This window comes from Pteropus vampyrus, unplaced genomic scaffold (genome assembly GCF_000151845.1).
Source record: "Pteropus vampyrus isolate Shadow unplaced genomic scaffold, Pvam_2.0 Scaffold217, whole genome shotgun sequence".
Taxonomy (NCBI): domain Eukaryota; kingdom Metazoa; phylum Chordata; class Mammalia; order Chiroptera; family Pteropodidae; genus Pteropus; species Pteropus vampyrus.
In genome coordinates, this window is record NW_011888998.1 from 351,696 (window position 1) to 364,945 (window position 13,250).

The window sequence follows — 13,250 nt, forward strand, 5'->3', positions numbered from 1 at the left end:
TCCTCCTCCAAATACTTCTCAAGCATTTAAAAAAAAAAAAAAAAGCACAAGCGGGTGCTTTGCTGCTCCTAATGTTATCGGATAATTTTTCAAATTCTTACTCAATTACATATCACTCTCTTATCTGCAATCTCCACAGGCCAAATAACCCCGCTTTCACATCATGCCCACTGAGCCTCCAGAACACAAGGAGCCCTCCCAAGTAATTCCAGCTCTCATAAACATGAGATCATTTTACATTAAGTTTTGTGAGTGCGTGTGTGTGTGTGTGTGTGTGTGTGTGTGTGCGCGCACTCGTACCTACAAGTGCTTTTTTCTTCTAAGAGGGGTGAGGAAATTGGAGGCAACAGAAGGTTAAAAACTTGGGAGGTTTCTGTTTTTGCCTAGATAATGATTAACTCTTTTTGCTGCCTAATCCAGAAGAGCTGGCATTTCTCGATTGGCGGTCCTGCTCTCTGGCCAAAGGAGCACAAGAAAGTTCACACACACACACACACACACATTGACTCTTAGAAGGAAATAACTGGCACAAGTCGGTTTCAGGCTTTTGCAGTGAGAGCGCTACTGATGTCTTAAGGAGCACTAGATGTTTTAAAATTGTGTTGTTACTGGTTAAAATATCCAGATCGAGAACCTCATTAATCAAAGCAACAGATATCATCTACCCAAAATGCTTCAATGTTTCGTTTCAAATTGCTGACAGCAGAGTTGAGATAACTTACATCACCACAAATCACTGAATAAATAAGAGATCAAGAGATAAAGCACAATTGACTCCAACGATGTCTAAAATATAAAGCCTGCTAATGTCGTTTAAAGATGAAACCTTAAACCAGGAGTAGGAGAGATGAGTAGGAAGAACCTATAGTATCTCTCCTCTAATTTCTATCTTTCCCTCAGGACAATAATCCATATGTAAACTTGATATGACAACTTACTTTATGATAACCATTTTTTGGTCATTTGAAGCAAGGAACTAGTAATCTATCTTTCTACATTCTAGCTGAGAATCCCAAAGGTGGAAGGAATTGTCAAACATTACACAGCCAGTCATCCATTACCCTACAGTTCTCCATCCCTCCCTATGAATGATATTTTTTAAATGCTGTAATGATAAAAATATGAGCTGTCATTATTATCAATAGTACTCATTTTAAAACAACAGATTGTTACTTAGCCTATTCATTAGGTTAAAAGAAAACAAACATAAACATGAAAACATTTCAACTCCAGATTACATCATGTCTCATCTCCATCCACAAAGAAACCCCTGAGTTGACAAAGGACTTAACATATGAAAAGGAGTATAACAGCCAAGAGGCCATTCTACATCCTGTCACTTCCCCCACAGCCCAGATGTCTAGATAAACCCTAAGAGGGTTCCATACCCATACCACCTCCCCCTAGTTTGTCCCAGCCCAGATGTCAGGGATTAAAAGCCTCCCACTTCCTTACTTCTTTAATTTTAATTAAAGACAATAACCCAACTTTTTCTTTTTCTTTTGAATTCAAGCACTGCATACATCAACATAAATGTCTATTTTGCCTCTAGCCCACCAAGGCAGAGGAGGAAAACCGTACACACAGTAACAGCAGGTTATTTTCTCACTCTGTAAATCTCTGAGGTCCAAGGTTTAATATATTTAACCTGATGAAAGCAGACTGTCCCTAGTAATTCAGTCACAAGTCCACCCCTAGGCCCAGTAAGTAACTATCCCTCCCCTTGTTTTTTCCAACTGTGAGGCACCTCCTCCTAGCAGATAGTGACACCTAACCAAGGTCACTTTCCAAGCCAACTGCCACTCTGCCACCACCTGGAGCCTACCCTCCGGAAGTAGGCAGCAGCCACACAGACATGTCAAGCCCTGGAACTGGAAAGTGCCCTTCAAAGAATATAACACTTTTTGTACTTACAAGCGTGCCTGCTCAATAGGAGCAAAATTGTCATCTTCAGTATCTTCAATAAACAAAAAACGTTACCCATGAAAGCAAGAAGGATCTTAGAAAATTTCTAATTTAATCTCTAATTTTCTAGATGAGAAAACCAAACCATAGGCAGGTCGGGTAGGTTTGTACCACGATGATACTGAGAACACCGCTTTAACTCCTTTTTGCATCAAGATAATAGGAAATGAGAACAATCACTAAATATGTATAGCATTTCCTAGTTTCAAAGGCCTTTCAAACGAATTCTTTCATCCGAGCCTCGCAACAGTGTTAAGTCGGCTTGGGTTCATTCTCTGTCTTCTTCACTCACTAGCTGTGTGTTTTGGAGTAAGTTATTAAACCTGTGCTTCATCTGTAAAATGGGGATAATAATAGTAGCTACCTCATAGAGCTGTTGAGAGATTCATACACGAAGTGCTTAAAACAGAGCCAGACATAAGAAACACCCAATAAATGCTAGCCATCATCGTCCATATTAGCCAAGACTAAAAATCGTTGTCCCAGTTTTACAGATGAGGTCCTCCCAAATCACAGTAGTGAAGGCAAAGCCAAACTAGAACCCAAGCTTTCTGCCTCCAAATCTAGCACTCTTTCCCTTGGAATCATTCTGTCTGTGTAGAACCCTGTAGTTCAATTTGCTATGGCCCAAAGGAAATATTGCTCCAAAATAGGTACACCAATCAAGAAGCCCCCTTAATGAGCAGCATCTGACAAGATCCGGCCCAATATCCACCCCCAACGATAAATACATATATACATACATACGTATATATATTAAAAAAAAGACTTAAGGAAAAAGAGAACAGATCTCTAAGTTTAAATATTCGGAGAAATTGTTGCCAACTCTTTAGAAACAGGATGTATTTCCTGAAGCTTAGGGCATGTCATGTCTTAGCCAGCTCATGCTCTTGGGTCCCTTTGTTATCTGTGCTTTGTCTACCTGTGGTGCCCTGGCCACCCAGCCATCCGTGGCTGGTGAGGTCACCTTCTCCAGGGAGAAGCACTCAAACCCTGCCCACCATGCTGGGATTTGAAATGCAGGATCTGTGTTCAGACAGCAAAGACAAGGTCCCAACTTTCACAATGCCTTCCGAGCGAGATCAGGCGCGTTCAGGGTGGTATGGCCACAGACACACAATACCTTTCAAATCGCCTGCCCACTAATTAGTGCATTTGTAGAAAAAAGATTAAAAAAAAAAAAAAAGACTTTGCCTTCTCCCTAACAGATGGCATCCTAAAATACCCACAGAGGCACACTTCCCAGCTGTTTTTCCTTCCCCGCCAATATATATTTCAAGTTCAGAACCATTCATTCACAATGTACAAATAAGGTCAAGGCTACTCAATACCAAATGACTTGAAAAACCAGAGAGAAAAGTTTTCCAGTTTGTCCCTTTGGATTTTTCCTCTCCATTTACCATACAGCGTGCATCTGCTTCTAACAAGGCAATAGCTCTCTCCGAATCCATGCTTCAAAAAAGTGTCACGACAGTTCCTTTTCCAGGTCAACTCTATTTTAATTTCCAGTCAAAACAGACCTAAACTTATTCAACTTTAGACTTTGAATATCTGTTTTAAATGATGAATAAATCCTGGACAAAAGTAAAATGAGTTTTACTTCAATTACAGGAAATTCTTTGGAATTCCAGAGTTAATATTTTTCTTGGTTTCCAAGGAATGAGATATGACTGAAGAAATCTGATCGACCCAAGTATAGATCTAGGGCATGGATTCTAAAGAAAGCAGTGGGATAGTAAATAAGAAAATCAACCCCCACTGGGGAGCCTCCATGTGCTATATAGTTTGTACCACTCCTTATGTAGTGATAATATTCACAATGTTTGATCTACTTTGAATTTCAAATAACATTAACATAAGGAGAAGCCTTTTCACTGGAATAGAGGGAGAAATGCAGAAGCATGGCATCGTGGCACTGTCACATCCAACCTCAATTCAGAAAACATTTACATTCAATTATAAGCATTTTAGTACTTACTATGTGCCAGAAGCTGGACACATGGAAATGAATAAAAGACAGTTCTGTCCCCAAGGTGCTCAGTGAGTTGTAAATAAAGAGATGTAAATGAAAATGTAATATGATGAGTACGATAACACAAGTAAGCACAAGGACACTCTGTGAGGAGACGCTGAGGGTGCATGGATCAATTCTGTAAAGCAAAGGGAGATGCAGAGGAATCCTGCCTGGGATCTGCACAGGGTAACTGTGCAGGGAGCAGGGGAAATCAAGGAAGACTTCCTAGAGGTGGAAGAATCTGGGCTTTGTTTTAAAGGATGAATAAGTGTTTTCCAGATTCAAGGAAAATGACCCATTCCAAAGAGAGGACACAGCATAGATAAAGCATAAAGTGTAAAATAACATAATATAGTTAGGAAACTGGAGGCAATTCATCTTTGTGATGTAATGTGAGCAAGGTAAGTGGGAAGTGATGGATATAAACAGACTTTTATAGTATGACCTTAGCAGAATAGTATGCTTGTTTTTACATCATTTTGGTGGTATTGTGTAAGATATATTGTCCAGATCAAATTAAGAAACTATTTCTAAAAAAATTATTTGTAGTAGTCCAGGTCATTCATTTATGCATTCATCATTACAGCCAGTATATTTTTACTAAGAGCCACCATTTAGGCGACAACACTGTTCTAGACATGTTTCCTATCTGAAGAAACCCCATAATAAGAGCTACTTCCTTAGCATTTAATATTTGCCATACACTGAGCTAGCATTTTACACACGTTCGCAATAAACCAGTAAGGTAGGTCTTGTTATCTTTATGTCACAGAAGAAGAAGCTTGGAAGACAAATTGAGTAATTTGGGCAAAGCCATAGAACAAGAAGGTGATGTTGACAAGATTCCAACTGAGGGCTGGTTCCACCATGCAGAGCACTAACCACTAGACGGTCACGGCACGCCACTAGCAAGGCAGAGAGGGCTGGTTCCACAGCTTGTCTACGTTCTTTACATTGCATTACACAGCCTCGAAACATTCCTACCAGAAGTCCAGTAGAAGAGAGAAGAATTGAAAGACAAACATTTAAATCATAAGGCAGTACAAAACCAATGCCAGAGTGCTGTGAGTGAACTAGAGAGAAGGGTCATTTCTGGTCAGAGTGACCGAGGAAGGCATCCAAGAAAAGTTGGTTTTACTGGAAGGGTGAGATGTCAGTAGGTGGAGATGCAAGGCTGGGCAGGGAGAAAGGGGTATTCCACAAACAGCGCTCAGAACTCGGACTCTGGCGACAGGCAAGGTTCTAATTCTTATTCCAGCATTCACCAGCTGCTGCCCTGGGACAAGTCACTGAATCTCCTACCCGCCACTTTCTTCATCAGCAAAATGGGATAATAGCAATAATTCCTCCTGGAGTTGGTATAAGGAATAGAAAATAATCTATGTAGAATATTTAGCATAATGCCTAGTACATGGTAAGACCCAAACAAACAGCAAAATGTTAGCTAACAGTATATGTGTTTAAAGAATGGCAAATAGTCCAGAGAGACCTCCAGTCCTCTTAAAGTAAAATCAGAAATATAGTTAAAATGATAAAATTGAGACGAAGACTGAGGACTAAGTTAATGTTCACTTGAGAAGTTGGTCTCTATTCAGCAGGTGCTAAGGAATTAATCATTAGAGGAAAGAAGCCATATTCATAACATTCTGAGCATATTGAACATGGGAGCCCCCAGCCCCTCCGCCTTGGCATCTGGCTCACTTGTTACCCCCTCAGAAGAGGCATGAGGCCCTAGGGACTGGTTCAGTAAGGTCTATAGGAAAACAGACACTGTCACTCCTCAACTCCTAACATGTCCAAGGTTTTTTTTCTTTTCTTCCTCCCCCTATCCTATGCCTTCCCCGCTAAACACACAGTAATGGCTAAGACACAATTATGAACCCAACTTCCCTGGGAGACTGCCTTTATTCACTAAGGTTAAACAAATTTTCCAGGAACCAACCAGGGTAGTGCGGATCATTACTTGTTACTTTTTAGAACTTGGGAATACCTGGCTTTTACTTATTTTTAAGCTAATGTCACTTCTGTAATGTGGTTATTATATTACTTATTTATTAACACATTATAATGAATAGATTTTTTGATAGTGATGGTTATGTTCACTTGATTATAATGGTTTCAAAAGGGTAAAACATATCTCAAAACTTATCAAATAGATTCCTTAAACATGTGCCGTTCATTTTATGTCAATTAAATCTCAATAAGGCTGTTAAAAATACAGTAAGTTTAGTAATTCATGTAATTATTAAAGTATAAAATTGTTATTAATATATAATGCTCATATTATGAACATAAATGCATATTCATAAAGTGAAAATATAAATGTATATATTAAGTCTTAGCTCTAAAAAAATTTATCAAGACAGGTGATTATATGGAAATGTATATACAGGCTTGTGCAACTTTGATGTAGAGGGCATTTTTAAAAAAATAGGATACACCAATGTTCGTAGCAGCATTATTTGAGAAAGGTGGAAGCAACCCAAGTGTCCACCCACAGATGAGTGGATAAACAAAATGGTCCTATACATAGGCCTTAAAAAAGGAAGGAAACTCTGACAAATGCTACAACATGGATAAACCTTGAAGAAATTAGCCAGTCACAATAGGACAAATATTGTATGATTCCACTTATATGAGGCACCTAGAGCAGCCAAACAGAGATATGGGGAAGACAAGAATACTGTTTAATGGGTACAGAGTTTCACCTTTGCAAGATGAAGAGTACTCTGGATAGATGGTAATGGTAACTGCACGACAATGTGACTGTTCACCTAACTGTACACTTAAGAATGGTTAAAGTGGTAAATTTTATGTGATGTGTATTTTAAAATTAAAGAGAGAGATGAGAGTGCCTATACATTACTGTAAAATCAGTAAAGGTGTTATTTTGTCATTTTTAAAAACGTTTTAAGTACTCTCATTATTTATATTTAAATCAAACAACTTCTCAGGTAACTGTCTCAGATTCCCCAAAAAGCCAAGTCTATAACTGATACCAGGTTAAAAGTGAATTTTATTACAGGTAGACATTCACATATCAACTTTTCCCCTGCAACATGACATAATATTTTCCTAACGAAGCCCTCAGAGGTCTAGGGTGTAAGGTAAGGACAATTCCTATGGTGTAAACCTTTCCGGAAGAACTCTACAGGTGCCCTGGCAGCCTAGTGAATCTAGAGTGAACATTGGGACTTTATGAGTCAAGGGCTAGGCACCTGCTGATTTTCAAAGAATGTGGACCCCCACCTATCAGGGCCAGGTGAGACTGCAAACTTCACAGCAGAGAAACGATCAGGGCTTCTCCAGGCTTTTGACCTGTGTGGTACATGGCAATGTGGCCATAACTACCTGATAAACTTCTCCAAAGGAAATTTCTGTTCTCATTTCCCAAGAGAATGCCTAAACCTGGGAAACCTGAGGACTCGTCAGAACACTGTTTCTAACCATTGCTGCTTTGCACATCACACAGCATCCCCAGTTCCTTGCCTACCACCTTCCTCCAGGCTCCTTCGACTGTGATACAGAATACTTGAATTTTTCCAAGGAATCATTTTCTTCTAGGAGTTCACCTGACTGCAGAGTCCTATTTTCCCAGAGCAAGGGAAGCAGAGCCTTCAATCATTCTCAAGAAGAGGATAGCATCTGCTTGGGGATTCCAATGAGATGTTTTACTGCAGCTTTTCACAAACTGATTATATTCAAAGCCCCCTTGGGAAGCGGGGGCTGGGAGGAAAGAAGCTTCAAAGAAGACCTTTGTTGGCATGAGTGAAGCACCGAACCGCTTAGACCTCCCAGGGGAATAAGTTGTTTAAATATCAGCAATCGACATTCCCAAGTCCATGTGCACATACAATGTGTCTAGAGTTTTAAATTTCATCCCCTGCTCTGAAAGGGTCCTGAAAGGGTTAAACTGTTCCAGGCAAAGGCCTGAGGCTTTTCTATCAAAATGCCGCAGATGGAAATCACAAAATTTCACTTCTCAGCTCTGTGGTACACACACACACTGTTCTTCTAAGACATTATTTAAAAAAAAAAAAAAAAGACAAGACCCCTAATGTTCTCAAGAAAGAGAATTTGACTGCTCAGCACACAGTGCCACTCTGTTTCAGATGATTCCTCCTGGAAAATTTGCATGAACTGTTAATCTCAAGCTTTCTAAGGTACTGTAAAAACTCAAGGTATGGAGAGGGTAAAGGAAAGGGGGCCTCGAATAGGACAAGGCAATAGCTGGACCAGTATGCAGTGCTGTGAACCCATCCAAATACCAGCTAGATTATTGCCTCTGGTAACCACCCACCTTACCTAGTCTTTCACTGCTCCAATCCCCCAAAAAAAGCTAACAGGCTAGAGGCCAAGGGGCCTCAGGTTATGACCATGAATCTGAACCATGGTTGTTGAGAATTTCAGAGATTAATGTATATGAAAGAGCTTCATAAATTGGAAAGAGCCATGTAAAGCACTAGGAATATTATTGCTCTCGAGTCAGACATTGAGAGGCATGAACTTTCAAAGGAATCTGAACACCCACAAACCAGAAACAATGATGGTTTTTAAGAACGCGGCTACAAGGCAAGTTGACTAAGGAGGCACGCCCCTCATAAAACCACACTGGGGTAGGGTTTGGGGCTGCAGCCTCAGAAGTCCTTCAGGGCACATGCAAGCAGAAAGGCAAAAACCACAGAATAGAAAGCATCCCACAAAGTCCATTTAGAGTCCACTTGATTCAAACCATTCTGACTGAAAAGTGGGACCCAGGACTCTGGTCAGAGACATTGAGAACAGTGGCCAATGATTAGACAGTTTACTTGTCCATTATACAAGTCTAATGGGTTTAAGTAACTGGCCCAAGATACCTTTCGCTACTACTGGAGGAACTTACTAGAACTCAAGGTTCATTCCTAGACTTGTTTCCTATCCCTTAACAGCTGGTGCTTTGGGAGCAGACAGGCAATGCAGGTCAGCCAATTCAGCAAAAGGGAAGGTTCGCCAACAGAGGAGCACCCTGTTTTATGTTTGAGCACTTACTAGTGTTAGATACTATGCTAAGTGATTTTTATATACTTTCTCATTGAATCTTATGACTACCTTTGGAAATGCAAATTACTTTGCCTATTTTCCAGGTTAGGAAATTGAGGCTCAGACAAGTCATGTAACTGGCCCAAAGTGCAAGGCAAAATAGAGATTTAAACCTGAATCCGTTAGAGTCAAAAACTTGTACTCTTAACCACCAGACCAAAATAGCAAAATTCTTTTTTTATCTTGGCATCTGCAAGAGAAGTAAGAATGACAGCACTATGAGTCCCAGATAACACATAAAAAGCTGAAAGTCATAATAATTCTGACAAGGGCTTCCAGCTAATGGGGGAGCAGAGCCAACTCAGAACTCAGGTCCTTTGTCTCTAAGTTCTATGCTCTTTTTTCCATGGCAAGCACGGGTTTTAGAATGTAAGCTCCATGAGGGAGGGGACTTTGTCTTGTTGACTGCTACACTGCCACTCCCAGAACATATAGAAGGCGTTCAGTAAATAGTTGATGAATAAAGGAATGGAGTCAAGCTGCTGGGCGACCTTGGGAGGGCTTGTTATTCTCACTAAGCCAGTTTCTTCATGCGGCAAATAGAGGATGAAATAATATCTACCTCCAGGGTTGATGTGAGGATTAAAGGAGACAATTCTTATAAAGCACTTGAGACTTGAGAAGGCTGGAACATAATGAGCACCCAAAATGTAATCTATTATTATCATTATTACTACTATTATTCATTGACAAATTTTGTCTTCTTAAGGATATTTTTTTTCCCTACTCTGGTCAGAGGATGTTTCATAGAAAATAAGAAGAGAACAGAATAAAGAATTGGGATTCGGTAGCCTGTTTCTAGTTTCAGATCTACCACCACCTAGCTGTGTGACCTTGGACAAGCCTCTTGATTTCTCTGTACTCTTCTCAGCTATAAAATGAGGGACTAAACTATTCAAATCAGTTCCATAAATATTTTTCGTGCACCTTCTGAGTAAGACACCATGCTCGGCCACTGTAAAATCTATGAGTAGTGTCAATGGAAAAACATCAGAGCAAACAGTCCCATGCTCGTGACAAGGTAGAAGAGAAATCCCAAGTAGCCAACTTCATTACATCATCTCAATGAGCAATGTTTGTAAATACACAAAGTGTTTAATTTTGAGACACCAGTGAGAAATCCCTCACCAATAAGGAATAGACTGATCCAGTTCTATTGACACCTATCAGCCCTGAACCTTACAGAAAATAAATATGTAAAATCACTTTGCGCCTTAGTTAAATGGCATGCTTCTGGAGAGAAATCTGGAAAAGTCAAAGTTATTTATGCTCCCTCTCGCAATAGTTAATAGGATATGGTAAAAAAAAAAAAAAAAAGAAAAGAAAAGAAAAGAAAAAAGAAAGAACGAATGACAATATCTGGTTAAAACTGCAGGGGGGATTCCAGGAGAAGAATGCAGTACATCTGGACAGGACATGAAGGCCTGTGGCTTATTGTTTACAAAAAGAGGCCTGGATTATGAACAGTGACAAGAGGCCAAGACCTCAATTATACCTCACTACCACACCTCTCTCAATCCCAGTTCAACTGAAGCTATCAATCAGTCAACTCCCCCATCTTCTATAATAAACCCACCAATATTTGCAGCCAAGTGGATAGAGGGTCTCTCAGGGCACCTCCAGCATTGACCAAGTTGATGACATTAGAAAGATACCACAGGCACAATGGGGACTTCAAACTACCTTCCAACCTTCCAACCTTCCAAGAGATAAGGCAGCTGCCCATTTCAAACTCTATTCCTACCCCCACCCCAGGCAATCATTAGAGGGGAGACATGGCTCTTCCCAAGTCCTCATGATAGGAAAAAGTCTCCTTGCATTGGTGCAGGGAAAGGAGGGGCCCCTCCCTCTGTTCTCTGAAACAAAGGAAAACCCAGAGCTCCAACCATGTGGTGTAACATTCAAGGCCACCCACCTCTCCCACTCCCCAGCTGAGGTCTCAATGGACTAGAGCCACATGGCTCTTCCCAGTCACTGACCAGGAAGGAACAGTGCCTAGCACAAACACATGCTGGGGCTCTTAAACAGGAGGGAACCTCTCCTATGGGAATTGCTGGTTAAAAAAGGGCTATCTGGGGAAGGTGCTCTGATTCCCACGCCAAATCAGGCAGTCGACTAGATGTACACACAGGTCCCCTGGTTTCTCCACATCCACAATTTGCTTTACCCTTCACATTTTTGCAGAGAGGTAAGTGGGCCATTCAAAGCATGTATTCTGGAGCAGAGGTTGACAATGCAGAAGGATTAAACAATTATGTCTTCCCATCCTTCAGAATCAGCACCACCCAGCAACCCTAACATCTCAACTCCATTCAGGTTTAGGTGAGGGTGGAGAACGGGTGTGTGTGACCTTATTATTTCTGTTCTCTGATCCCTGGCTGAATGTAGAGTGACTAGAAACCAGGCAGGTACAAGGTGCATCCAAGGTGGCTCCAGAGTTTCTTAGTCTGATGCCATAGCAAATGTAATGTTTGGATACAGTGCATCAGAAAAAACCCCGCCTCTTCCACAGCTCTCCAAAAGGTACGCCTTCTCAAGGTTGCCTTTCTCTGCCTGGACTCCTCTTCAGCCTCTGGAATAAATTCCCTAACACCTGTCAGATTTCAGCTGTCCTTCAAGGAAACCTGACCCAGACAACCAGGAGCAAATTGTGGCCTTTCTCTCTCCAAGAACCTCCTGCCCCTCCCCCTACCCTACCCAGCCTGGGGGCAAGGGCTGACAAAATAATGGCCAGCCCTACAGGGACAAACCCTTAAGCCCACTCCTAAGATCTCTTTCCCGAGTCTGTAGCCCCTGGCACAGTCCACCCCTCAGAGGCTCCGACCCACCTATGAAACCACCTCTGGGGTCAGCCTGCCCCCACATGCTCCACCCAAAGAAATGAACCGCCTTGCAAATCAGGGTGGAAATACATGCCTCAATGGTCCACAGATCATATGCATTATGCTATTTTTCCAAGCGCTTACCTTTGACCTGAGTATCGTACTCTGCTATGATCTCCTTATCCTTTTTGAATTTGGCTGGAGACGTCATGTTTTCCTTCTTTCTTCCAAATTCGAAATGTGAATTGATAGATCCACGGGAAAAATCCAACCACCGAAATCAATACCTCCAAGACCGTTTCTCCCAAGGGCAGAAGGGGCCCCCCACGGTGGTCTCCAGCGCTCCGGGGAGCGCGGGCTGCGGGAAGGGCAGGCGGCTAGCACCGGCACATGCAGACGGTGGACGCTGGGGCCGGGCGCGGCGGCGGCTGTATCCTGTGTTAGAGCCCGAGCCGCAGGCTCAGCATTAGCCGGGAGAACTGCAGCGCCCGGAGGCTGGCCTGGGGTCTGACATCAACGACACAGGCGGGGAGTGCAAGTCCTTCCGCACAACATGGTGTGGGGGTGCGGGGGTGTGGACGCACCCAGCTGTGTGCCCGGGAGGGAGTGGGTGCGTATCGGGGTGCCGGGGGAGGGCTGGGCGTGCTTCGCGGTTTTTTGTTGCACAGGCTCGAAGATGCTGCAAATCAAATCCCAAACGGGAGCCGCAGCAGCGCGGACTGGATCGGAAGTCGTTTGCTCCGGTTCACTTGCCTGTAAATGCAGGGAAAAGGGGAGGGGGCTATCAGCCTCCGCGCAGATCCTAATCGCATCGGGGGTGGGGTAGGGTACGACGTACCCAGCTCGGCCCCGGCCCATTCATCTCTTCCAAACGCCGCCTGGCCGGGAGAGTAAGGCGCGGCGAGGTGGGGAGGAAGGAAGCTCCCTCCGGATTTTGTTTTAAGGCTGAAAGAAAACACTTCGGAGCAGCCGCCTGCGCTGGCTTCGGGTGGGGACTGCAGCGGGAACGCCGGGCTCCAGGCGGGGACTGCGGCACCTCAACGGCCTCCCGAACCCTGCCAGCGCTAGGCAATGGCCAGCCCGAGGGAGCCCTCTCTGCCCTGCCTCCGACGCAGCCCCTGACCCCCGGTGGGGGAACTCCCTGGACATCAAAGGGATCAAAGCCAGGGAGGGACCAGCCACCCGGGCACAACTTTTCTTCCCCTCCCGCCCCTCCTCCCCGTTGTTTTGTTTTTGGTTACTAGCTTCTCTTGGCAGCAAAATGTTGGCGGGGGGAGATCTGCAGGAAAAAGCCTGCTCGGCACGGGACACATCCAGGAAAACAATGTGGTCGGCAGAAGCAGGAAACGGGTTAGAGGCGAGGGTCGGAG

General features: G+C 43.0%; 1 protein-coding gene across 5 annotated transcripts in view; it reads right to left on the reverse strand.

Moving 5' to 3' along the window:
• The window catches only part of SRGAP2 (SLIT-ROBO Rho GTPase activating protein 2), a 230,723-nt gene that overhangs the window by 214,509 nt on the left and 2,964 nt on the right, over positions 1-13,250 (reverse strand). For all 5 annotated transcript variants that reach the window (XM_023538273.1, XM_011372959.2, XM_011372958.2 and 2 more), the window contains exon 2: positions 12,025-12,633. In XM_023538273.1, the coding sequence (XP_023394041.1) occupies positions 12,025-12,091 (67 nt within the window). In that variant the 5' untranslated portion in view covers positions 12,092-12,633. The remainder of the gene's footprint in view (positions 1-12,024; positions 12,634-13,250) is intronic.